The 25,012-nt window shown below is 35.4% G+C and overlaps 1 protein-coding gene across 4 annotated transcripts; it reads right to left on the bottom strand.

Moving 5' to 3' along the window:
- Nucleotides 1-1,423: 1,423 nt before the first annotated feature.
- LOC123536911 (uncharacterized) lies at nucleotides 1,424-15,528 on the bottom strand. 4 transcript variants are annotated; one of them, XM_045320413.2, is made up of 6 exons: nucleotides 15,312-15,528; nucleotides 6,948-7,056; nucleotides 6,223-6,329; nucleotides 5,297-5,382; nucleotides 3,623-3,769; nucleotides 1,424-2,047 (listed from the first exon to the last, which is right to left on the bottom strand). In XM_045320413.2, the coding sequence occupies exons 1-6, from the start codon at nucleotides 15,404-15,406 to the stop codon at nucleotides 1,926-1,928; spliced, it is 666 nt and encodes a 221-aa protein (XP_045176348.2). In that variant the 5' UTR covers nucleotides 15,407-15,528; the 3' UTR covers nucleotides 1,424-1,925. The 4 variants fall into 4 exon arrangements, with proteins under 4 accessions (XP_045176348.2, XP_045176349.2, XP_045176350.2 ...); XM_045320414.2 differs by lacking the exon at nucleotides 15,312-15,528 and adding an exon at nucleotides 13,210-13,545; XM_045320415.2 differs by lacking the exon at nucleotides 15,312-15,528 and adding an exon at nucleotides 11,363-11,397.
- Nucleotides 15,529-25,012: the final 9,484 nt, after the last annotated feature.

Genomic DNA, 25,012 nt, shown 5'->3' with positions numbered 1-25,012 from the left:
AAAACTGTTTCAGCTCAGTGAGGAAAGAAAGCGCTGACCTCTGCATCAGTCTTCATAGGATGATTATATATGACAACCCCTATTGGTTAAGGGGTCAAAAGGTCAAAGGTTATTAAGGTAACAGTGACCTCAAGACTGAAAACGGTTCCACTCAATATATAAAAATAAGTCTATAGTCAAAGAAGTATAGCTCTTTGCTATAGTGCACAAGCTTCGTAGGATGGTCGCCTGTTGTAGGTTGAGCCCTATTATGTTGAAGATCAGTAGATTTAGTGTGTGATCGGGTTTAACGTCTTCAGTCATATAAACGACGGTGTCTACTTCTAGGAGTTAGCACAATGCCCAACTTTTTAGCGCTGCATTACTGAAATATCACGTCGTAGACACATGACTTGATACCGTCTCACCTAGTCACATTATGATTATACTGACACCAGGCTGAATAGTCCTAGACTTATCTTGACGCTGAGCACCAAGCAAGGAAGCTACTGTATCATTTTTCATTTTCACGACTTTGGTATGACGCTGCCAGGGAGCGAACCCATGAACAGCATTCGAAGCGGGAACTCTTCCACTATGCTGATGAGTTCTTTTCGATTTTGGAACTGAAAGCGGGACAGACCATCATCGGAAGGTTTTGTTATTTTGCCGCTTTGTCAGTTGACACACGTCAAAATCTGCCCTCTCGAGGGGTTTGAATAATTGAAAGGTAGACGGATAATTTGTTGTAGCCTTGCTGACCAGCTGCTCTAAAAATATGTAGAAACATTTCCATACTTACGTTGGATATTTCCAAACCATATTTATCCGTAATCTCAATTATGGCAACGCTGTCACGTGTAGGCCACTTTTCTGCAGAATATTTCAAACAGTTCAGTGTCGGAGAACTGCAAGATTGTAAGAGTTTTTGAGTTACTTTCCTTTGAAAAAATGCGCCATTTTGATATTTAGGGAAAGTTACTAAACAAGGGAATTCAATATCTGCGCGGTGTGTGGCAGTTTATGCACTCTTCTCCAGTTTCATTAAGATAGGGTTCATTTTTACGACCATGTGAAAGTAAAAAAAAATATGTCTTACCGGGCATTTTCTCTGAACACCACACCAAATAGAAGCCTTTGGAAAACCAGTGAGAAGAAGAGGGCGAATCGTAGCAAAAATTCAGCCAGAAGTAGTAGGTGGATGGACTTTCAACTTCAGTAGATTTTGCTCAACAAGTGTTATAGAATATGGTCAAACTGTAAAGACTACAATTTGGAAATGAAAAAGTGGTTTTTGCTGAAAGGTAGTCCCATGGTGCAGGTAAATTTGGGCTATTTATGGGTAAGGGAATACAACATATTTTTACAGCAGTGGCCTTTATTCATACAGGTTTGATCAAAGACTCTGCAATAGCGTGTACAAAAGTGAAACTCGAACACAAAATTATGTGTAACCAAGAGTTTATTCAACTGTTTAAAATATATATATGTACATTACAACATAATACTGACTCGTGGAGACACTAAAAAATTGTATCCCGTTTGTTGCAGCGAATACTTTGAGCAATAAATGGTAAAATATAAACATATAGTTTGATTTAGACTAGCCACTAGACTGATAGTAATATATTTCTACATTTTTCCTTTTTTGATGAATTTAATTTCATAGAGACAAAAGCCAGTCTATTTTAGAGATTTTCACAGAGGAATGATGTTGAAATTATATTGGACATAGAATATAGACTGGCTCAGTTCACTACATTTAATCATAAAAAAAAAGATGTATCAAAGTCTAGGAGCTAGTCTAAGTTTGATTCTATGCTGGATCTGTTTATTTTATATAGTAGTTACTTCCCTTTGATGAGAAAATCACAAAATGGATGTCTTCATGCATTTTTTATTCCAGATGTATAACTTTATTGTCATGATTGTAACAATGATTAAGTCTAGTTGAAATTAGGTACTTTATTATAGGCATAAACTCCCTTGTACTTATTTGGGCTCTGTATCGCTAGTTTTCTTGCTTTCTCGTTGGAACTCATCATGGGTAATTCTTCCACTGCGGGTACTAAAATATAAACGAATAATTGCTATAAACATAAATCAAATAATTTTAGAAGAAATTTTAAGATGCACTACGGCTAAAGTAAAGGGAGACAACTGATCTGCACCTTCCTGTACGAAATTTTACTACAGCTGTAAAAGACCTGTATTTTTGTTCAAAATTACAGTCCTGATTATTTCAAATTTACACCTGGTCCTGTAGATTATGCCTAAATGTTACAGCTGTAATGCTGCGAACGACAAGAAGAAGAAGAAGAAGTTACAGCTGTAGAAATATTACAGGTGTTGAAAATTGAGAGGGCATTATTTTAAGGGACGAAAGCAGAGGTACAAAAAGTTTTAGGATGAATTGTAATTCTCTAGAAAGGGTAGTAATTACTACAGAAATGGCAAAATAAATAACATAGTAAGTAAAGAACAAAATGTATTCTGTTTACAGTATAGCAATTGCAAAATGCATCAGATCTTGTTTATAAAACTTTCTTTGTCATGAAAACATATGACAATCTTGTCATTATGACTTTTAAACAAATAGCTTCAAATATAGTGTTAATAGTTGTTATATGTACTTAAACATGTCTTATTAAAACTATGTTAGATAATTAGACATCTGCACTTGCTCCACAACAGTTAACATTCCAGTATTTTAGATGATGTGGTGTCTCTGTGAATTTCAGTTATATCCCGCCAAAATGCATTAAAGTTGGCTGACAATACTCATGTTTCCCTCCAAAAAAGTTACAACTGTAATTTTGAGACATGACCATTTTACAGCTGTAACTTTCAACTAATTTTTACAGCTGAATTTTTGAGACCTACCTGTATTACACCTGTAAATTTCAACTGTATTTCTGGTAATTTTTCACTTACAGGTATTTTACGGCTGTAATTTCAAAACACAGGTCTTTTACAGACGTTTTACAGCTGTAAAACAGGTCCTTTTTTCGTACAGATAAATACTCAGTGTAAGACTATATACAGTTTGGAATATTGTTCTATGAATAAAATCCTTTAAACAGTTCTTATGTTCGCATGCCATATACGAAAATATTTCACAAGGGGGCAAACTGTTTTTGTTTATGAAGGCTAATGAAAATTTATGGAAAAATACTAAATTTGGCGCTTTTTTTTAGTTTGCCTTGTGACAGATGATACATCGACCCTCCTCAGGACAGAGAAAGAATCGTATAGTCAGTAATTATGTGAACATTGAGATATACACAACTTTATAGGAAACAATTAAGTATACTGTAAAATGACTCATACTTTAAAAGAAATTTTGATTTTAAGTCCGTCTATTCCCGGATGAGTTACACACTGATGTAATTGACAACTACAGATTAGAATTTATTCATGTAAATGTTGGGCATGACACCGGTTCAGTTTTCGTTTCTGACAGCATACGTATCTACCCTGGCTCACACTGCAGTGAAGAGATACTCCTCTAGGTGAATTGACTGGTGCAGGGAGTGTAGAAACCATGTTCGAGTTGGTTTTAACAAGCTTTCTCTCTTTTTGTTTTTTGTAAAGAAATAACAATATAGGTATAAAATTGAAAAAAAAAAGTGTAACATCTTACAATGTACTCCTTCACGTCCCTGTCTGGCTGCCTCAAAGTCGAACCCTCTGTTAGCCGAATACAGTTGCCGGCGGAGATGGGGTCTGTATGGGGACTGGGCATGTAGATTCTGATTAAACTGTTCCTCGTCATAAACTGATACTAGACCTTTTTAAATAAGATGAAAGAAATGTGAACAGTATTCATATAGACACATTCTTTTCATGGCAGTGTCAGCTTAACTGACGTATAACTTCATGCTTAAAGCCCGTCACTTCACTGAGACAAACGGGGGCTCTCGCTTTTTTCAGAATTTCTGAAAGAACACACACGATATGCTTTGTTTGATTTGTGTTAGCTATAAAAAAACAAGAGTTGGACGGAATCCTGTTTCATATATACATTGCCTTCACGTTTGCGCATATGCATAAAATTGCCGCGATGTTTAGCGCTAAATTCAATTGCTCCCCCCACCTGCCCCCCTTGATGCATTCAATAACTGCACAAGGAACAGAAATTATTTGGTCACTGTGCACTGGACGTTTGACGTACTAACCTCAAATAAAAAAATATGGGTCATTTACCAGTCATAAGTGACCTCCGTATCAAATGTGATCTAGCTGAGACCAACAATTCTACTGTTTTGGGTCAATGTGACCTTGACCTTTGGCCTACTGATCTCAACATCCGTAGGGGTCATCTGCTGGTCATGGTCAACGTACCTCCCTATTAAATTTCGTGATCCTATGTCCAAACGTTCTCAAGTTATCGTCCGGAAACGGTTTAATTGTTCCGGGTCACTGTGACCTTGACCTTTGACCTACTTACATCAAACCCAATAGGGATCATCTGCTAGTCATGACCAACCTTACTATCAAGTTTCGTCATCCTAGGCACAAGCGTTCTAAAGTTATCGTCAGGAAACAGTTTAACTGTTCCGGGTCACTGTGACCTTGACCCATGACCTACTGACCTAAAAATCAAAAGAGGTTTCTTATGCTGGTAATGACCTCATGATCCTAGGCCCAAGCGTTCTAAAGTTATCGTCCGGAAACGGTTTAACTGTTCCGGGTCACTGTGACCTTGACCTTTAACCTACTGACCTCAAAATCAATTGGGTTCATCTTCTGGTCATGACCAACCTACCTATCAACTTTCATGATCCTAGGCTTAAGCCTTCCTGAGTTATTATCCGGAAACCGTTTAACTGTTCCGGGTCACTGTGACTGACCTACTGACCAAAATCAATAGGAGTCATCTGCTAACCATGACCAACCTCCATATTAACATTCATGATCCTAGGCCCAAGCGTTGCCGAGTTATCATCCGGAAACCGATTGGTCTACGGACCGACAGACCGACCGACCGACCGACATAGATCTGCAAAACAATATACCCCTCCTTCTTCGAAAGTGGGCATAACAAATCGCGAAAATGCAAAGGTACTAATAGATTTCCGTAGAATTTTAATATAATCTAAGACTTAATGTTTTACATATGATTATTTAGCTGTATTACATTCTGAAGTTCTTCAACAGAACTGACAGAATCACAAAAAAAAATCATTTCATTTCAGACTTGAATAAAACTTTTATTATACAAAAACGAATGTTTTTTTTTTTGTCTCCCAGAATAGGTATACATATATTAGTTTACTAAGGAAAAATCTCACGGTGATTGCCCATCAAGACTTACCATCAACATAACACACGCGGCTTCCGCCGTGACCTAGAACTTCTTTTATATGTCTCCAACTTCCCCCAATGCTCCCCTGACGTAACCTGCAAACATCGACAAAAAAGGAACTGTTAGAAGGAATGATATTCTTATAATAAAACAAACAAAAAAACCCACACAATTTGATGATGTCATCACTGTTTGCATGTGACAAGCATTTGATATAAATAAAGTCAGTGGTAAACTATACCAGGTCTTTTTCGAGTTTAAGTAGGCTATGTTAATGTCTATCTTCCCTATATAGGGGTCTTCATAACCGAGTGGTTACGGTCGCTAACTTTGTATTATTTATCCCTTACCTATGTTACCTACGCGAGTGTGAGCCGTGTAAAGAACCCATGCAGCTGGCTTGCAATAGATAAGATACTGTCAAGAGAAACACCATTAACATCACAACTCGCCCATAAACAAATAATCGGAATAGTATTACGTTACATTGTATATATAAGTATTCTAATTAATATAAAATTATGTTAAAAACCTAAGTCGTGAAAAAGACATGTACAGTCGGTAGGGATTGTAAACTTAAATGTACATGTATATCATTTGCAATCCGGGAATTTCATATTAAAAACAACTTCAGTAACGGTACATTTCCTGAAACGGTACTTTTTGCATTTCTTTCTCATCACGAATCAGCCTCTTTTGAATTATTTTGCATACTATTAAGTTCTCCATTGTAATATATTTTGTTCAGATATCTTAACTTCCACTGCAACGGTCATGTTCCGTAGAGACGCGTATTTTGAATATCGGATACTCTACGATCCTCATTCTGAGGATGTGCTGTCCCCTGCAATATTAGATAAACATACTAACATAGCTAGTCTGCACTGGGCATATAATTTCATGTATAACATCCGTATCATTGATTGTAAACCTACCTAGGAAGTCCAGGGTTAGGAAATCTGTAAGCTATTTGGTTGGTGAGATCGGCGTACGATTCGCGGAATCTCACATTGAAGTCGTCTTTCTGTGTGGTTTTTGTTTCCTGCAGTGTAAAACTCGAACATTACATGTGAACATACATTTTCTACAATCATCATACAACATCAACGGTTTGTGGTTGCATCGGTAATAAGTAATGTTATGTAAGACTTAACCAATGCTTCTTTTACAAACAAAACTTTTGAGAGAATTTCAGTTTTACCACAAAGCTATTATGGAGTCTCACTGAGATTTCATACGATTAGAGAGTTGACAAAGCCTACTTATAGCCAAGGTCTGACAAAATTTGAGCACACTGATAAAATCACAGTATCTCTTATTACATACTATCAGATATGAATCAAGAAGTCGCTGATTCGATCTCCTGGGAAGGCGATAGATTTCAGACGCGTTTGACTCGTGCATTATATCTGAAGCCTCTAATTAAAGTTATTTGCAGAGAATATGCAGAACCCAAGAATACATGTAGGTCATTTTCTCATCAATCAGAGTTTCAAACTCACGCCAGGGAATCATGGTAGACCTTTGGTATGCGAGAACGCATGTAGGCTGACCGTCATAAAACTGAAATACTTCGCCAAACTTCACTCAACAAACTTACTAGCAAGGCATTGAAATACAGTAGAAAACAGAACCATTGTATGTAGAGAAATGTATTTACCTGTGTTGTTTGTTTCCAGTTACCATCTGAACGTGTAACGGGCACACCTGTCCGACTGTCTCTACCCCCGGGCATTTTCATCCATTCATTCATCTTACCGTATGTTGTCCTGAAAATGAAAGGATTTGGTTGAATATTTAAGAAAAGAAAAGCTCACCACTCTTTTCCATTGGGTTTCTAACAATCCTGCATGCTACATTCAGCTCAGTGTCCGTCTGACCGTTCAATTATAAAGCAAGCTTTACGACATGTATTAACCTCTGCCAACGTATCATTTTTATCAATTTATTTATTTATTTCGATAGTAATCGCCGCCACAATATTGTGAGAGGAAAGAAGTCACTTTTTCTTTTAACGAAGTAGATAACTGGTACCATCGTCTAACTGGTACCATATTTTCTGTCGGCGCGGTCAGGGAGCGAACCACTCTCGGCGCTCCCACCATTAGAAGCATTAAGGTAATAATTACTTATTTTAAGTTTGAAAAAAAAAGAAGTTACCTATAACTTTTATTCCTATCCATATAATGAGCAATTTTGAACAATTCATCTTCTATAGGAACTGTAATCCATAATGATTCTTTAGGGTCGGGTAAATTCCAAACAGAGTCTTTCGGGTATTTTAAGTGATCAAATGTATATTTTGGCGACCCGTCGGATTTCGTCGGTATCTCAATTGTACCCAGTCGGACACGCTTTTCTAAAATGTTCGGTGATACTAATTTAGGCATTGTCTCTGATTATCAAAACTATGTCTTGTAATTTCAGAAAGAACAATTTTAGCTTCGCTTACTCCTTTAACAGTCACTCATTTTAAATCCCGATATTTTCTCCATAATTTGGTATAATAAATGTTTAGTATATTTGTTTTAGATATTCTTCCTTGAGTTCATTGTTTTTCATTCAACAAATCAAGTTGTTGTCAATATCCATCTTCCATACGTAACCAGGCGCGACAGTACGATAACCTCACAGACACAATCACCTTAAGGTGTTTCCACACATGTTTATTTCGGTGTATTATAAAGTACCGTACACGAATCTATTTATCTGTAACATGTTCGCAGATATTGAAGAACAAATGCCAATAATCATTTGGACGACGTTGATGATATAATATTTCTGAAATAAATGGTTCCACAGGGACATCAATTCAACAGAGACGTTAAAATACATCTAAATCTTCTGGATTGTAAGCGAACGAGTGCGAAAAAAATGTGCTTTTCAAGGAGTGACCTGGGTCCGTATTAATCCAGGTTTTGGCAATAAAGTTTTAACAGACTTTAAAATACATTTTTTTTTCTTTCCTCTTATCTGATACATGTGGCTTGCAATAGCTTATATTCTTACGACGTTCAATTTTAATACTAAAATTTGAAATGCAGTCAGAAGGTGGATGATGCGGGCCAGGAACCCCTCCCTTACGCTTAAAAGTGTGTGCCTATACATAAGCGTTTGCCACAAACAGAAATTCTTAAATGTAATAATTACTTATATATGGGAGCATTAGAAAAAAAACGAATTTCAAAGCAGGTGTCGGAGACATATTGTTTTTATTATTGGGTATTTGTATACATGTATAGTATTACACACGCAGCTAAGTTTATAGTGGCAGCTATGTGTTTCCCTTGTTCATCTTGAATCACCTTAATCGCTGAGAGATATATCGCCGAACCTGTTTAACTAATTACAAATAGTTCTATCTTAGACTGTACTTGTATAGATAGCCTTAAAATATTTGATGAATGGTTAACATGTATGACAGGTCTATTGTGCGTATTTTATCTATTGTTTTTGAGATATCTACTGTTTAAGTACAGAATGCTTGTATAATCAACTGTAGATACTGTGAACCACTCGATATTGATTGTTGAAATAAAGGATATAGGCGCCGCAATGACAATCTATTACCACACTACATGTATATTTGAGAATCGGTATGTGAAAAGGAACCGTTTAACAAAAAATTAACGTCGTGTCCCGTGAATGCTCATGAAGATACTAAACACCGAAAAGATTCTACAGTCAAGTCTGTACACAAGGACACACTATGGACAGCCAACTGTGTTTTTATTTACGGGTGGTCTTTATTCAAGGGTTTAAATGCACGTGGAATGTAAACACTCGTGCCTTTCTCGTGACGTTCATCTGTCTTCACAGCAAATGCGTATTGACGGTTTACATTTAATACATACGATTATTTATAAGGGGAGCGGTGGCCTATTGGTCAAGGTGTCGGCCGCTAAACCTGGTGGTCGAGGGTTCGAGTCCATATGAGGACACGACCATGACCTCTCATATGACACCAGTACTGGTTTTTCCAGGAAGCGGACCCGAGAGTGGTTCCTATAAGCTTAAGGCTTTCATCACAATCGAGCTAAAATAAATTAGTATAAACTAAGATTTTTCAGACAAGTGCAAAGAAGCCGTTGATATTAATCTATTTAATGTTATGACTGACTTTGACAATGGACTTTGGCAGGGCTTCCTTTGAATATAAATACATACATATCCCATTAAACATATATATGTCAAATTTATCATTTTGAAATTTTGTACTGAACATATTTTCTATTTACTAGACTTTTAATGTCTGAAAATTAGACTTTGTCGTTAAAATGCTTGTATTTCAATTTGCCCTTTAATTACTTAAGTAACAGCGAATGTACATTTTACAGCGTCAGATAGCATAGCAAATTTTCAGAAATGAGCAAAGTTATAACAAACCGAATATTTGGCATTCGGAAGTCTAAGTCTAAATTATAGACAGATATCATTTATCAGATATGGACCGTGTATTGCGTCCAATATCATTGAAAATAAAAAAGTGGTAAAAACTATTTTCTTTTACTGAAATAATTTTATCAAGAAAGCTATTATTAATACAAAATACATTTAGAATATGAACGTTTCGAAAAAAAAAAACACATTCGAATAGCGGATCACAGAAGAATGGATGACCACAAATGTCTGATTTTTTTTTTTGTTTCATGATCTTTATAAAACAAATATTTAAATAATGACAAACTATATGTTTAAATTCAATACGACACTTTTTTTTATTGAAAAATATTTGTCAAAGCAAACACGGTTATCTCGTGCATACTAATACAAATACATTAAATGCTTTCAATCTGAAATCTGTCACACGAATAAAAGAAATATTGACAGAAAACAAATAAAATGAACTTTTTTTCTGTCTAGAGACGGGTCAAAATCGATATCATAGATTCGAATTTTAATCTCAAAATGTACACATATACACTTAATATACAGCATTTTAATCACGGTGATTTATAGATTATCTCTGAAAGCCTGTCGGTAATCAGTTCGGTGTGCTAGTGATCAATTATCTATTTGTATTATCGGTATTTTCACATACAAGGAGGTTTGAAGCACATTGAACAAATATACCCTCCCCGCGGTAACACACTTACTGTTTGTTTAATACATATCATTGTTTAAATAAATGTACTTTTTCATTACAGATACATCTAGTTAAAATATCAGTGAAAATTATTGAAAAAAAGAAAAATATCCCTGAATTATTACTTTTGATTTAGAGAAGATTCAGTGTAAGTACTAAGCAGTTTTTATTATAAGTGATCATATATTAATTTTAAAAAGTTATTCAATAAATTATATACATCTTTAAACGGCTCAATTATTTTTTTATTCTAAATTTATTACATCAATTACCTACACTGAATGTCGATATATTGTATCTTTCAAAGGCCTCCGTGGCCAAGTGGTAAAGGTCGCTGTCTTCAAAGCACTTGCCCATCACCGATGTGGATTCGAGCCTCACTCGGGGCGTTTAATTCTTCACGTGAGGAAGCCATCCAGCTGGCTTGCGGAGGGTCGGTGGTTCTACCCAGGTGCCTGCTCGTGATGAAATAATGCACGGAGGGACACCCGGGGTCTTCCTCCACCATCAAAGTTGAAAAGTCGCGATACGACCTATAATTGTATTGGTGCGATTTTGAACCCAACAAAAAATATATCTTTCTCAACTAGGGTACGGTGTTTGGTAGTGTACCGTGTGTAGAGCATTGCAGGTTCCGTCTGCTCGGAAGTCAACAACAATAACTCATTCATTATACATAGATCTATATGAAACTGATAAAACACATAATAGTTATGAATGTAAACATGCACTTTTCTACAGTGTAACAAAATGTGAAAACTGTTTTCATTCATTAAAATAGAGATTTACTTAAAATAAGACAGAGCCAAACTACACCAACATATCTTACAATGCAACTAGCATTGACAGCACTAGTGAACCTTATATACAGGGTAAACCAATATCATTATAATTAAATAGCAAATTTACATAAAATGTATACATTAAAAAGAAGTATTAATTTATACTTTCAAGGTATTATTTATGTTTATATGAATGAACTATCTTACCGTATGTTCTGATCATCCATGAATAAAAAATATCTATTAACTTTCAGTTGAAACCAAAAACATGTACGTGAACAAAGAAAATAAATGGGGCGATTAAACTAGTAATAAAATCTTTTAGTTTAAACATAAAGGGTTGGTATTTAGGTATTTTGACAGGGGGTTTAAAGTATTAATGAATGATTTATAAACTTTTTATTATGTATTTTCCTAAGAGCTATTGATTACAACATAACATTATGTTCTCCTTATGGCTCAAAAGAACTAAAACCGCGTGAAGTTGTCACAACATTCGACATACAACATTTCCCAAAATGAATGTCGTGCTGCACTACATTCGACATATGGGGTTCGCCAAAATCGAATGTCGGGCTGCAATGTATTTGACACTAGACATTTGTCACAAACGGATGTCGCCGTGGCTGCACAACATTCGACAGTGTTGCGCCGCGCGAAATTCAACATTCACAAAAGTGGAATGTCGCGCTGCACGAAATTCAACGGTCACAAAAGTGGAATGTCGCGCTGCACGAAATTCAACATTCACAAAAGTGGAATGTCGCGCTGCACGAAATTCAACGGTCACAAAAGTGGAATGCACGAAATTCAACGGTCACAAAAGTGGAATGTCGCGCTGCACGAAATTCAACATTCACAAAAGTGGAATGTTGCGTTGCACGAAATTCAACGGTCACAAAAGTGGAATGTCGCCGACGTTTGCCAGAAATGAGTGTCGCGATATGCGAACTGTGTCGTCATGCGGCACGACATTTAACTTTCTTCAAAGTAAGTGTCGAGCAGCCCGACATTAATTTTTGACGAATGCTTAATCTAGTTCAGCCTGGCAATGAAATCTTTACGCATAACCCCATCCAATTTTTTACTTATCTAACATTTTAAATATTTTGCATATCAGCTGGGCATTATAACCCTACTCCATTTTTCATTGACGGTCAAGTTTATCTATTTCTTTTTAGGTGAAATCTTTAAGAATGCATTTATAGTATGCTATTACTATGCATCTCAAATAACATATGGTATCAAAGCGGATTTTTTCCATTGTTGAATATAATAATTTAGAATTTATCATAATAAAAAAAATTGGAGATAGTGAAGAAATGTGTCATTATAACTTTTTAACTCCCCTTTCGGGTATTATAAACAGACGCACAGTCAGTGCAAGAGAAAAATATTGCCCACGTATTGACATACGTCAAAGTGAGAAAGTGAGACAAAAGTAGTAAATCAGATTAAAAACACACCTTGTTGCAACAAATTACATGCATGTTGGCATAGTGCCAGCTTGAAAGCTTATTAAAAAATGTGAGGCAGACATACCGTGACGTCTATATAACGTTAGACATCAGTTACAGCGTAACGTTATGAATTTTTGATAAAAATAACGTGTTTTGAATCGAGAAATATACTATCTGGAACAAAGAGGAACTGTCAAGGTATTGGATTTTTATTCCGTTTTTCGAAATAAAATATAAATAACTACATCAATCTTCTATATATATGTAGTTCGTAATACGTCATTTAAAGCACGAGAGTCATCTTACACCCCGGGGTGTAAGATGGATTTTTCCAGCACCGGTAAAAATACCGGAAATCCCCGTCTGGCATGCAAGAAAACGTGTTCTGTGTCAGACATTGCACGATGTAACGTCCTGGTAATTATGTACTTGTTATAGAAATCAATAAACGAATCCGCTGAATGTACCACAGTACATGAACTTTCATTTGCATTTATTTTATTCTTTGTTTCAATTCCATAACGTATATCTAGCTCACACGCGTTCTTGAAACCGTAAACTACTAGAATTTCACATGGAAGATAATTGACCTACCATGGACGTTTAGTCTGCTCTAAATCCTCCCACAGATACGCCGGCGTAATGGTCCGTGGTTGTGCCGCCATAATGTTCGGAATAATCTTTGTGTGTGAAATTAGATCTTATTACATTTAAATTCCAATTTTACATTTTGTATTAAAACTTTTTCGGGACGTTTTTAGTTATGTAGTTAAACCGGATTTCATTAACCGTTTACGAATAGTAAGTTGGTAACCAGACAAAACACTTAAGGATTTATATATTCATTTATCAAATGTATTCCTTTTATACAAAGAGTTATAAATTGCAAAACCACATTGCTATTATTCTGTATAAATAAAATGAATGTTTATAACATGGCCTTCAACGGGAATCGTTTCAATGCCCATAAATAGAATATAATACAAGCACGATAAGAAAAATCAATTTGCTTGTTCACGGTTTTTAAAATGAAATACAAATGCGTATCTGGTTGGACCAGAGACACTTTACTACAATATGTAATTTTACATTGTTTTCATGGCACGATATATATCAATTTATTAAAGAAAATAAGAAATACAAGTGCTGTATTTGCTCAACTCTTTGTCAATTTGTCAGTGTACAGGCTTTGTGTCTAGTCAGTGTACATATCATGTGTTGCTAGTTGTCAACTGTTTACACTGAATGTCGATATATTATATGTCTTTGGAAGACCTCCGTGGCCAAGTGGTTAAGGCCGCTGACTTCAAAGCACTTGCCAATCACCGGTGTGGATTCAAGCCACACTCGGGGCTTTAAATTCTTCATGTGAGGAAGCCATCCGGTGGTTCTACCCAGGTGCCCGCTCGTGATGAAATAATGCACGGAGGGGCACCTGGAGTTTTCCTCCACCATCAAAGCTGAAAAGTCGCGATACGACTTATAATTGTGTCGGTACGACGTTGAACCCAACAAAAAATATATCTTTCTCAGCTAAGTCGGTACAGATACAGGACCGTGGATGATTTGCAACCGTTACATATACTGGGATACTGCTGAAATCATTTCTATATTAGATACATCGTTGTTTTAAGTACGCCGCCGTCGGGCTAATAAATTCAGTGTCTGGCATTCTACGCCCGTGATATACCTTAATGTTTAACACCTTTAAAGCATAATTTTAACGATATGCACTAGCAGAATTAATCATATATTTGAACCGTGATAGATATACTTTATCAAAGGTTAATCAAGTTACTTTAAAGTATAATTAATAACAAATCGAAAATCTAGTTCGTACAAATACAGGATTAATTTAACCGCCCTAAATCTTTACAAAAGTGTTTAAGTTGCAATTTGCAGGCTTATAGTGGCAGATGATTCTCGAATAAATCGTCGCGGTTAATGTGACTGACTTTGAAAAACTTGCCCCTCACGTTTTGGGCTCGCGCCCTGCTTATCGTATGAAGGCTTACAGGAGGTCGATGGTTCTACCCAGTTGTCCCTGTGTGCCTGAAATAATGCACGGAGGAGTATCAGAGGTCTTCCTTCACAATCAAACACTGGAGCACACGTGCCCTCCCTCAATTAAAGCTTGAAAGTCGCCATCATCAGGCATGTGACATAATCTTGTGCCGGTGGGACTTAAACCCATCAAAAATTAAAAGGAGAAAACAACAACAACAAAAATATATATAATAAAAAACAAAAACAAAAACAAAAAAAAACAACAAAAATAAAACAACAACAACGGAAGTGTTCGTTTACACGCCTAGTAAACCTGATGAAGATAAGATTTTTTTCTAACTTATTTTAGGACTGGTAGACCGTTGTAGGTTACATGTATCAGCTGTTACTAACAGCATGTCACCTGTATAACCAAAGTATGTTATTACCCTAATCATGCTAATGCACTTTATTATCTTTCTGGCCAAGTTTTTTATGCTTTCTGTCATGTTACCAAATTGTAGGAGTATAGTTAACCGCACATGGTACAGTTCAATATAGGTTGGTACACAGTTTTCCACGCACAGTTTGTAATTTGCTTGCCCTCCAAACGCAGCACAAACAATTCGTAATTAGAATGAAATATTAATACATGAGCTGGTATACAGCGCAAGACATTTACAGTGTAAGATACATATTGACACACTTACTTTGTTTTGCTCAGAGGTCGCAATGCTTTGAGTACGTGCTCGCTCGTTGTCACTTCCGGATGCCCACTGTCAATCATCGGCAAAAGGCACGCCATTTTTTGTTAAAACTCCTTTTAATTTCTTTAAAACAATAGCAAAGAAACGATTGTTACAGTATCACATAAAACAGTGTGTACGGGAGACTTAATCTGATTACCGCTTTATAAATCTAATCTAAACCAGAATAATATTAGTTCTTTAATCATTCGGCAAATAATATAATCTGTAATTCGATATTCTGTAAAACAGTCGTATTGTTTTAACAATTCAAATCGGCATATATAATGTTACCCTACGATTATCGAATGTTCATTTCTGAGATTTAACGCTAAATAATTAATCTGTCCTTTGTTCATTTGCTTCATTAAGTATTCAAATTACCTGAACACAACAAGAAACATAAAGTGCAAGTTGACAGACATACAAGGAAAGTACGAAAAATCTGTTGTAGAGAAAATGTTGAGGCAACCAGTCTTTGTAATAGATATACATGTAGCATTGTGATTTTGTGTAGCTATAGTTTTGATATATCGAAACTAAAGAGGAGGTAACTGTGTAATAGATTTAGACTTTCATGTCAAACGATTTGTTCCCTTCTCTTTAAGTGGTTCGAAATATTATCCGACATAGTTCTTCGTTTATACTTTTTATGTTACACAAGCATCTCCAGTAAATACCTTTAAATTGAAAAAAAATCACCGTTCAGAACTACAACATATGTTGATCTTTGACAAATCGATTGAAAATGGCGTGAAATAAAAAATATTTATCAGAATATTAATTCATTCGTAACGCTAGATCGTACATTCTTTCTCACGGCCAAGCTGCTCGTAAGAACTTGAACAGAAAAGGCGAAGATATTCTTGGATCTAGAGAAGGGCAAATGTTCTGTCATTGTCTCACGTTACTGTCATCTGGGAATATCGTTGATTCTTCTGATACCATGGAACCTTGTCCATCACAAATAAAATGAACTTTCAAAATGAGGGGCTTTCAGGGAGGAGAAATGTGCAACACCAGGACAGGGATATGGCTTACATGCCAGTATCATCCTCACGACTGCCGATTCAGGGTCGCTGGATGTGAATACTAGTGGCACAGTTCTACGACCGTACAATTGACACGTTTCTAAATACTGTTCTCAAAGATGTTAGTGATTGTAGCAATCTTCCTGAGGCTCTCTATCATGGTCGTTGTAATAATTCATCTATTAAATATGTTGATATCACGAATGACATTTATCTTAGTGAAATGTAATTCTGCAGTGCCGTAACTACACCGAGACACACCAAGGCACTTCTTGGGGTTTTCTGAGCTAACTGCATTTTTTCCATATTTTAACAAATCAAGCAATTTCATTTTATATGCACAAGCATCCAAACACCAAGGCCGAACAATTAATTGAAAGAAAAGTCTTCAAAATAACTTGTTTACTGAACAGATATATATGAAAAAAGGTTTGATTTGCAATTCACTTCTGCATTTAATCCTAATGTTGATAAATTTATTCTCTCCTTTGTATCATGCATTTCTTTGTCAGTTTAGTTTAGTTTAAACATATTTATTCCTAAAATAGAGTGCATATATTTATACATATGACATACTGTAGTGAAGACAAAACAGGAAAGGATAAGAATGAAAGACAAGTCTTATAGAATTCTTCTCCTTTGCGGACAAAATATAACTGTATGGGCATATCGAGCTTTAATCTGTAATGGGGCTAGGAATATAGTTTTAAGATATGAAAGAGAAAAAAAAAGAAAAAAAAAGAAATAATAAATCGCTGTGAATGTAAAAAATGGAAAGGGGACAATGTATATGGTAGAAGGAAAGTATTCACATAAATGTAGAGATTAGAACAAGTCAAAGGTAGAATAGAAGAGAGAAAGTGGGAAGAGATGGGAATGTCTTAGGGTTGCTAACCAAATCTCTTACTTTCGGAAATATATGCCTGTACATGAGTAAATATAGTCATGTTAGCATGATCTGATAGGTCTGGGTTTCCAAACAGAATAGTATCCAAGTCAATTTCGAAATTCCGCAGATTATTAAGAAGATCGTTGCGACAAAGATCAAAATTTCTGCATTCAAAAAAGAAATGGAAATTAGTTTCCATATGTCCACACTGGCATAATGGTGTAGGAGAAATACTTTTTAGGTAAAGATGTTGATTCAGTGCACTGCACTTAGTTCGTAGTCGTGTATGGAGCACCTGCAGTTTTCTGATTCCGGTGTAGTAATAGGCTGGAGTACGCTGCTTGTTTTTATTTAGATCACTTTTAAATGATGAAAGTGTTTCAGAATTACGAATATCTGGTCTCAATAAATTCCAATCACGTACAACGGAAGGCAAAAAAGAATTGAAATATAAAGATGTTCTTGCAGGTACACCATGGATATTTTCAGAGTTTCTTAGGTTGTAGCGAGTATCACCTGAGTCAGGAACTAGAGAGGATAGATATGCTGGAGTCGGATTAGATTTCATTTTAAAGAACATAAGAAGTCGAAGTTTGTAACGTCTATCGGAAAGTGGCTCCCAGGGTACTTCTCTCTTTAGGTTTTCCAAGGAAACAAGTTTGGTAGCTCCGGAGACTATTCGAACACATTCATTTTGAATTTTGTCGTGTTGATCCATTTCATACTTTGTACAATTACCCCACACCACGTCTGCATATTCGAGTATTGGCCTTATGAAAGAAATATAAATAGTTTCAAGGGAGCGACAGTCAAGTTAGAATTTCAATTTACGCATTATATTAACCCTCTTCCACAATGTAGTTGATATGAGAATGCCAGCAACAATCATTTGACAGGAATACACCAAGATGTTTATTTTCGAGTACCTCTGGAATAATCTGGTTAAACATTCGAAGAGGAGGGTGTAGTTGAAAATTTCGTTTTCTTGAAATTAAAAGTGCTTCTGATTTGGAGGGATTAAATTTAACAAGCCATTATTCTGCCCAAGATGACATTGTTTGGATATCAGACTGGAGAAGATTTGCCGCAATGTCCGGTTGCTGAACTATAATGTAAAGACTTGTATCATCAGCAAACAGGTTGATACATGATCTGATTTCATCAACGATGTCATTGATAAAGATAAGGAAAAGAAGAGGCCCGAGAATTGAACCCTGTGGAACTCCAGCTTTGAGAAAAGCCCAGTTCGATTTGACACCTGGCAGTACAACACGTCGACGTCTATGTAAGAGATAATCCTGAAACCACTTATAAAGTGAACCTGAGATTCCTGCGTATTTTAATTTACATAGTAATCCTTTGTGCCAGACTTTGTCAAAGGCCTTACTTATATCGAAAAATACCGCACGAACCTCTAGACCGTTATCCAGTGCTTTACAGAGAGTATCGTATATGAAAACAAGTTGATTAACTGTGGAGTCACCCGGAATGAAACCAGACTGTACAGGAGTTAGAAAGCGAGAATCATGAAGATGGTTATAAACATGCTTGAAAATAAGGCGTTCAAGAACTTTTTCAATAGTGTTTAAGAGTGATATTGGACGATAGTTATTTGGAAGAGTGGCATCATTTTTCTTGAAGATTGCGCTAACATGGGCTTCTTTCCATGTGACTGGAACAGTAGAAGATTGAAGTGAAGCATTGAAAAGGTCACAAAGAGGAAAAGATAGTTCATGAGAAGCCTCAAGTAGAATTCTGTTACTTATACCATCAGGACCTGCGGCCTTTTGAACTGGTAGAGACTTCAAGACATCTTCAGTTTCTGCCGAAGAAAGATGAATTTCATTTAGAATAGTGGTAGAATTCATTCGTTGGACCAAGATTAGGTATCTCTATATTTTCGTCATCAATGTATGTCTGCTCTTGGAAGTAATCATTTAAAAGGTTAGCTTTTTCAAAATCAGAAGACGTAGTTTGTCGTGTGTTGGAGTTATATAGTGGAGGAATAACATTGTTGTTCGCTCTAGAGATGAAGAATTTTAAGGTAGTCCACCAATCTTTTGAATCTTTTGTCAGTTTAGATGTGTATTTGTTGAGGTGTCGCATTACGAAATGTTAAAACACAAATTTCCTTTCCATGAAAATTGAATATGACACTTGGCTTGACTAGAGCTTAAGTTGTGTGGTTGAAGGGTCAACATTCGTTTGTTATTAACCCAGTCATTATTACCCGCTAATAATGTGTACCTTAAACACATAAATTGGTCAGTTTTGCTTGTAATATTTTATCTAAAATGTCTTGAAATGCACCATTTCTATTTTAGAAATTCACAAATTCTCTCCGAACCACTACCCGAATCCGTTCTAGTAACATGTAATTTTCAATCTGATTTTGCTGACATTTGTTTTTTCATAAAACGTGTTTGTTTTTTTAAATGTCATAAATCGCACAATTTTACTATTATACCAAACACTGGAGTCCCATTTTCATTTCAAATTTGGCTTCGATAATCTTCGCACGCATGCGGATTTTAATGAGATCGCTCTAACTCCCAACTTACTTGTACTCAAATTATGCAGACTAGCAGTTTACTTTTGTCCACCTGATTCGTTGAACGTCTTTATATCTTAAATGACTTAAAATGCACATTTTTCCCCCGTAGAACGACACACTTTCTTGGGGACGACGCACAAACCTTCCAACTATGTCTGATCTCCAGCTATGCAGACTAGTAATGTGTAATTTGCTTGGTATGTTACGTCGGGAATGGCTTAAAATGAAGCAATTTGTCTAATAGAACTTCACTTGGAGGATCCGCAATCCCTAAGACATCACAGAAGTTAAAACTTATACAAATAAAACTAAGGCTTATTGCAGAAAGCAATCAGTACATTATGTATTTTACAAGTAGCCTGTTCCCCTATATTCTCGCGGTACTAGTGACAATATTTACAGTAAGCAAGCAAATAAAAATATAACAGTTATTTCGTTTAATAAATAATTTCAAATAATTCATTATCTATCAAAACGTACAAGTTTTGACACAAAATATAATTAAAATACTCCCGACAATCACGTGTCAACATGTACACTTTCTACCATTTTGATTTTGTATGTCCTTGGTATTTTCGCTTTAAAAATGTTGTTATTGTAGTTGTAGAATTATTGTTAGGTTACATGCCACCATATTTGTTTATTTTCGGTACACTAAGGAATACTGTGTCTGTTTGTAAAAATTACAGTTTAATTTTAACAATACTGGTAAAATTATGTGAAATGTTCCACACCCAGTACTTGACAATATACTCATTTTGACAGTGTATGCACCTGAAAGCTGTCCCTTCTGCGTAATTTGACGGTATGTAACCACTAAATCCAGTCAGTTCCGGAAATTATGGTACCAAGGCGGGAACTAATGGGAAGTGGGGCATTGTGGGATCGTCGTTCATTCGAATCGGGCCTATTTATAACAGACGACATAAACACAGCATTGGCGAAAACGATGTTAACAAGTGAAAAATACAGGATTTTGGTTTAATTGGATATAAATTTAAGTATTTCAACCATTTTGAAAGTATACTCACCAAAATTCTATACATTTTGATAAATTGATTTAAATTTGAACTGAAAATGAAAATATGTTGTTTGTAAACAATGTCCAGATGGCGTTGCAGTGCAAAACGGAAATAACGCGAAATTACCAATGACGCGAGAATACCGCGGACGACTATATCTATAGATCATAGGGGTACCACGAATCATCAAGCAATGAAACAGTGTAGAAGCAATTTGTATTATTAAAACAGGTTATATTGCCTAAAAGTGATTAGGTAGCTAAATATGGATACCACAATACCAACATACTACATTAAAGTATATAAAAAAAGTTATTTAAACAGTTTTTCCATTGACCTATACATAGTTCCATACTGCTATTATCAACAAAATCACAACACCTTTTTGATGAAAATTGAGTACATGTATCTTACAAATGGTGTAAATTAATTTGACCCCAATGCTGTACAAAGTCATATTACCAATTTTTTTCTGATGCTTTCTTTTATATTACAGCATTCTTCGATTCATGTTTATCCATTTTACTAAATCTATGCCACTGTCTAGCTACTGCTGTCCACTGCTTCTGATGTGGTGGTCATTAATCAATTTCACCCATACAGAGCTCAGTTGGTTGGGGTATATTTTCTTAGGCTCAAACAAAAGATCATAACCCGATTTTGCACAACATTGATACAAGAATAGGACCTGATTTCCCAATTGTATATACATTGTGTAACATTATAGATACAAGGAAAAAACTTAAGCAGGCTACGTTTTGTGCCTTAAAATTCATAAATCGTAGGATCTTGTGGAAATGGCATAAGGGGTAGCATACTTAATACTTTGCGTTCGGCATGTATATGGGTCTTGCAATGTCAAGGCCACTACAAGAATTTAGAAGTTAAGGTGTGTAAGCATTGACAGCATGCTTACTTGAAATATTTATATTGATTTTTTTTCGTGAAGAATCAGTTCCTCTTTATACCCGTGGTCCGGCATAAAACGCTTTCTTTCTTGTAGAAATTCGTAAACGTTCTTATTACGCATGTTCTCATTTCGACTACTGTTGGAAAGTCTTGGTGGGAATCGCGGTATTGTTTTAGAAGATAAATTATTTTGTTTTCAAACGAAGACTACTGGAACTATTCTCGATAAAGATTTTAAAACTCCGTCTGTTACAATGTTTTCAGCATTCATTTGGATGAACTTTCCTGAATGTGTTAAAATTGTTATTCACAATTAATTCTAGCGGACAGACATTTCTATAATTTTGCATATATATTCTTTTATTATTGAAGAGCAGAACATAAATGAATTATATACAAATGCAAACAATGATGTACAAACATATTTACAAAACATATATAAGAATGATAGCAGAAACATAATTTATAGACGCTTAACTAAATATTACATTGTATATAAAGAGTAGACTGCATGAGCAATAACAGTAGACGTATTTATCGGTAGTCTTTGGATAATTTTTACACAATGTCTAGGGCTCATTTCAAGCTAAATCAGTGCTGAAGACTGTGCCGAATTCCAGAGCTCGCAGCCATATAGTGCTTTATAAATAGATAACATGGTTGTAAGCTTAAGACTCTCATGGTGTAATCCACAGTTTAATAAGCTAAAGAATGACCGCCTTAACTTACTAACAAGTGTCGTGCTCAAGTATTTGTCGTAGACAATACCAAGATGTTTATATCGTACACCAAGGGGTATGTTGAAACCCAAGCGTTAAGCATATATTATCGTAATACTGCAGACTCGGAGCGATCGTTAACATTCATAACTGCACATTTTTAAGCGTTATATTCATATCTCCATTTTATAGAGTACTGGTAGCAGATATATATCATTTTGTAGTCCACTTCTCGAGTAGAATATCAGAACCATATCATTGGCTACAATTAGGGATCCTATTCTAAAGTCATATACACAGATCCCAGTGTCACTATTTTCAATTATCTGTATGAGTTCATTAATAAACAACAAGCAGAGAAGTGGTGAGCTCCTCCTTGCCTGCCTCGTACCTTGCATGATGCCAAAGAAATCAGAAAGCGCTCCTTGTAGTTTGACACAACGTTTCATGTTTTTATAGAAATCCTTCGAAGATAAGTATACATTGTTATCAATATCACAGTCATTTAATTTAAGAAACAGACTGTCATGCCAGACTCTATCAACGGCCTGACGGGCATCCAAGAAATTGACGTAATTCTTTACTGAACAACAGGATATCCTGTGCATTTCGTCCTGTTTAAAAATTGCTTTCAGGAGCTTTACACACATTATTGACCAGGTCAATGGTCGTTACTCCGGTCTAACTGAGTGGACTCCCAAAAAACTCCTTTGCACAACGTCACATGCTGAATAACATACATATAGTGTTTCATGACACTAGGTCAAATACTTTTTACGATACACTGACAAACTTCAAAGCCGTTCAATCATACTTTTACAAACTAAAGGACCACAAATCTGGTTCTATTGAGTGAAATCTCAATTAAGGAAACCCTCAGAACGTTTTAAATACGCACATTTTCAATTGAGCCAGTTTCCAAGTAGCTTATAGATCTTGAAATATTTCTTGTTTTGTTATTGATTGATTTTTATTTTTTTGTATTATCATGCAGTTGTTGAGGGCAACATGGAAGATTGGCCTTTTCAAGTGTGTTCTCTCGTTAAATAAAATCTTTATTATTATTATCATTATTATTATCATTAGTATTACTTTTATCATTATTATTATCAAACGTGTTTCCAGTATACTCTATCTCTACTTTGAATAGCTGGACATGTAAACATTTATTACTTTGAAAGTACATCGTATGTTTTACGTCAAACTGTGTTTATGATAATAATAGCTAATCACTCAGTCGGTAAACGAGCAGTTTTAATAGAAAGTGGTTCATCTCAAAATTAAATCCACCATGAAATGTGCCTAATCACCCGCTAGTTATTTCTCAAATATCCTTTTCAATCTTTTATATAAATATTTAATATACAGATTTTGTAAATATTTCAAGTTTGTTATGAGAACGCAGACAATAAACTAAATAGTATTTACCCTGTATAGTTATTGTAATGGTGTTCGGATCAGATTGAAGGATGTCTTTAAGGAGATCTTTATCAGTTTGGACACAATATCACATTTTAGAATATTATGTTAAAAAACATACATGTATATCCTTACATTGTTGTCCACGTTACAGTTTAGTTTGGTCGCTTTAAGGTATCATGTTTTCAACGAGGTATTTCCTAATGAAATTAGACAAGTTATCTCATATTCATACCTTATGTTGCATTTCACTGCAATATGTATTTCCTGTCTTTCTGTCGTTAATCAAGAGTACAGAGAAGCTCGGCGATGATACAAATTCATTATTTTTCGAGGAAAGAACTATAATCATAGGGAACGGTCATAAATTACGTTTAATATGTACGATACTTTGTAGGATTATGTATGTTGTTATAGCTTTATGTACACCGCATTGTAGGATTGTGCCCTTTGTTATGGCTGTATGTACGATACATTGTAGGATTTACTCTCTGTTACGACTATGCGTACGATACATTGTAGGATTTACTCTCTGTTACGACTATGCGTACGATACATTGTAGGATTTACTCTCTGTTACGACTATGCGTACGATACATTGTAGGATTTACTCTCTGTTACGACTATGCGTACGATACATTGTAGGATTTACTCTCTGTTACGACTATGCGTACGATACATTGTAGGATTTACTCTCTGTTACGACTATGCGTACGATACATGGTGATTGTGACCTTTGGTGGTGATGATATGTGATTTTTCATTGGTCAGTGTAAAAGCTTAGTTGAACATATTTTTGCTTTTCGTGTGCTCTGTAAGATATTTCTTGAAAAAAAAAGCCAAGGTAAGTTGGATGGAACCAAATCGTATCTTTTACACGTACATGTTTTTGATTTTAGTAGATCTTTTTGTTAAAATATTTCCACTTGATAAGTTGTTATTTGGATATTTCAAAATTGTGAACCAATAAATGCAAGTTCAGATCAGTCCTTGTAGTTTTATTACCTACTTGATTAATACGCATAACCAATATAGACAAGGATAGTCAAATTGAAGATCATCAGAATTTTAAGAACTTGCATTTCCATTGAACTGCTGCTGCTATATATATAGTTCAATTCG

Source organism: Mercenaria mercenaria, chromosome 17 (assembly GCF_021730395.1).
Source record: "Mercenaria mercenaria strain notata chromosome 17, MADL_Memer_1, whole genome shotgun sequence".
In the NCBI taxonomy this organism is placed as follows: domain Eukaryota; kingdom Metazoa; phylum Mollusca; class Bivalvia; order Venerida; family Veneridae; genus Mercenaria; species Mercenaria mercenaria.
Note: the sequence above shows the minus strand (reverse complement) of the source record. Positions and strands in the feature narration are given on the sequence as shown.

What these genes read in the sequence shown, in the direction of transcription:
- LOC123536911 (XM_045320412.2), bottom strand. Translation starts at nt 7,677, where the DNA reads ATGCCTAAATTAGTATCACCGAACATTTTAGAAAAGCGTGTCCGACTG. An exon ending in GATAGGAATAAAAGTTATAG is followed by an intron (nt 7,057 to 7,447) that starts GTAACTTCTTTT and finishes TTTCATTTTCAG; the next exon opens with GACAACATACGGTAAGATGA. An exon ending in CCGCGTGTGTTATGTTGATG is followed by an intron (nt 3,770 to 5,296) that starts GTAAGTCTTGAT and finishes TTATTTAAAAAG; the next exon opens with GTCTAGTATCAGTTTATGAC.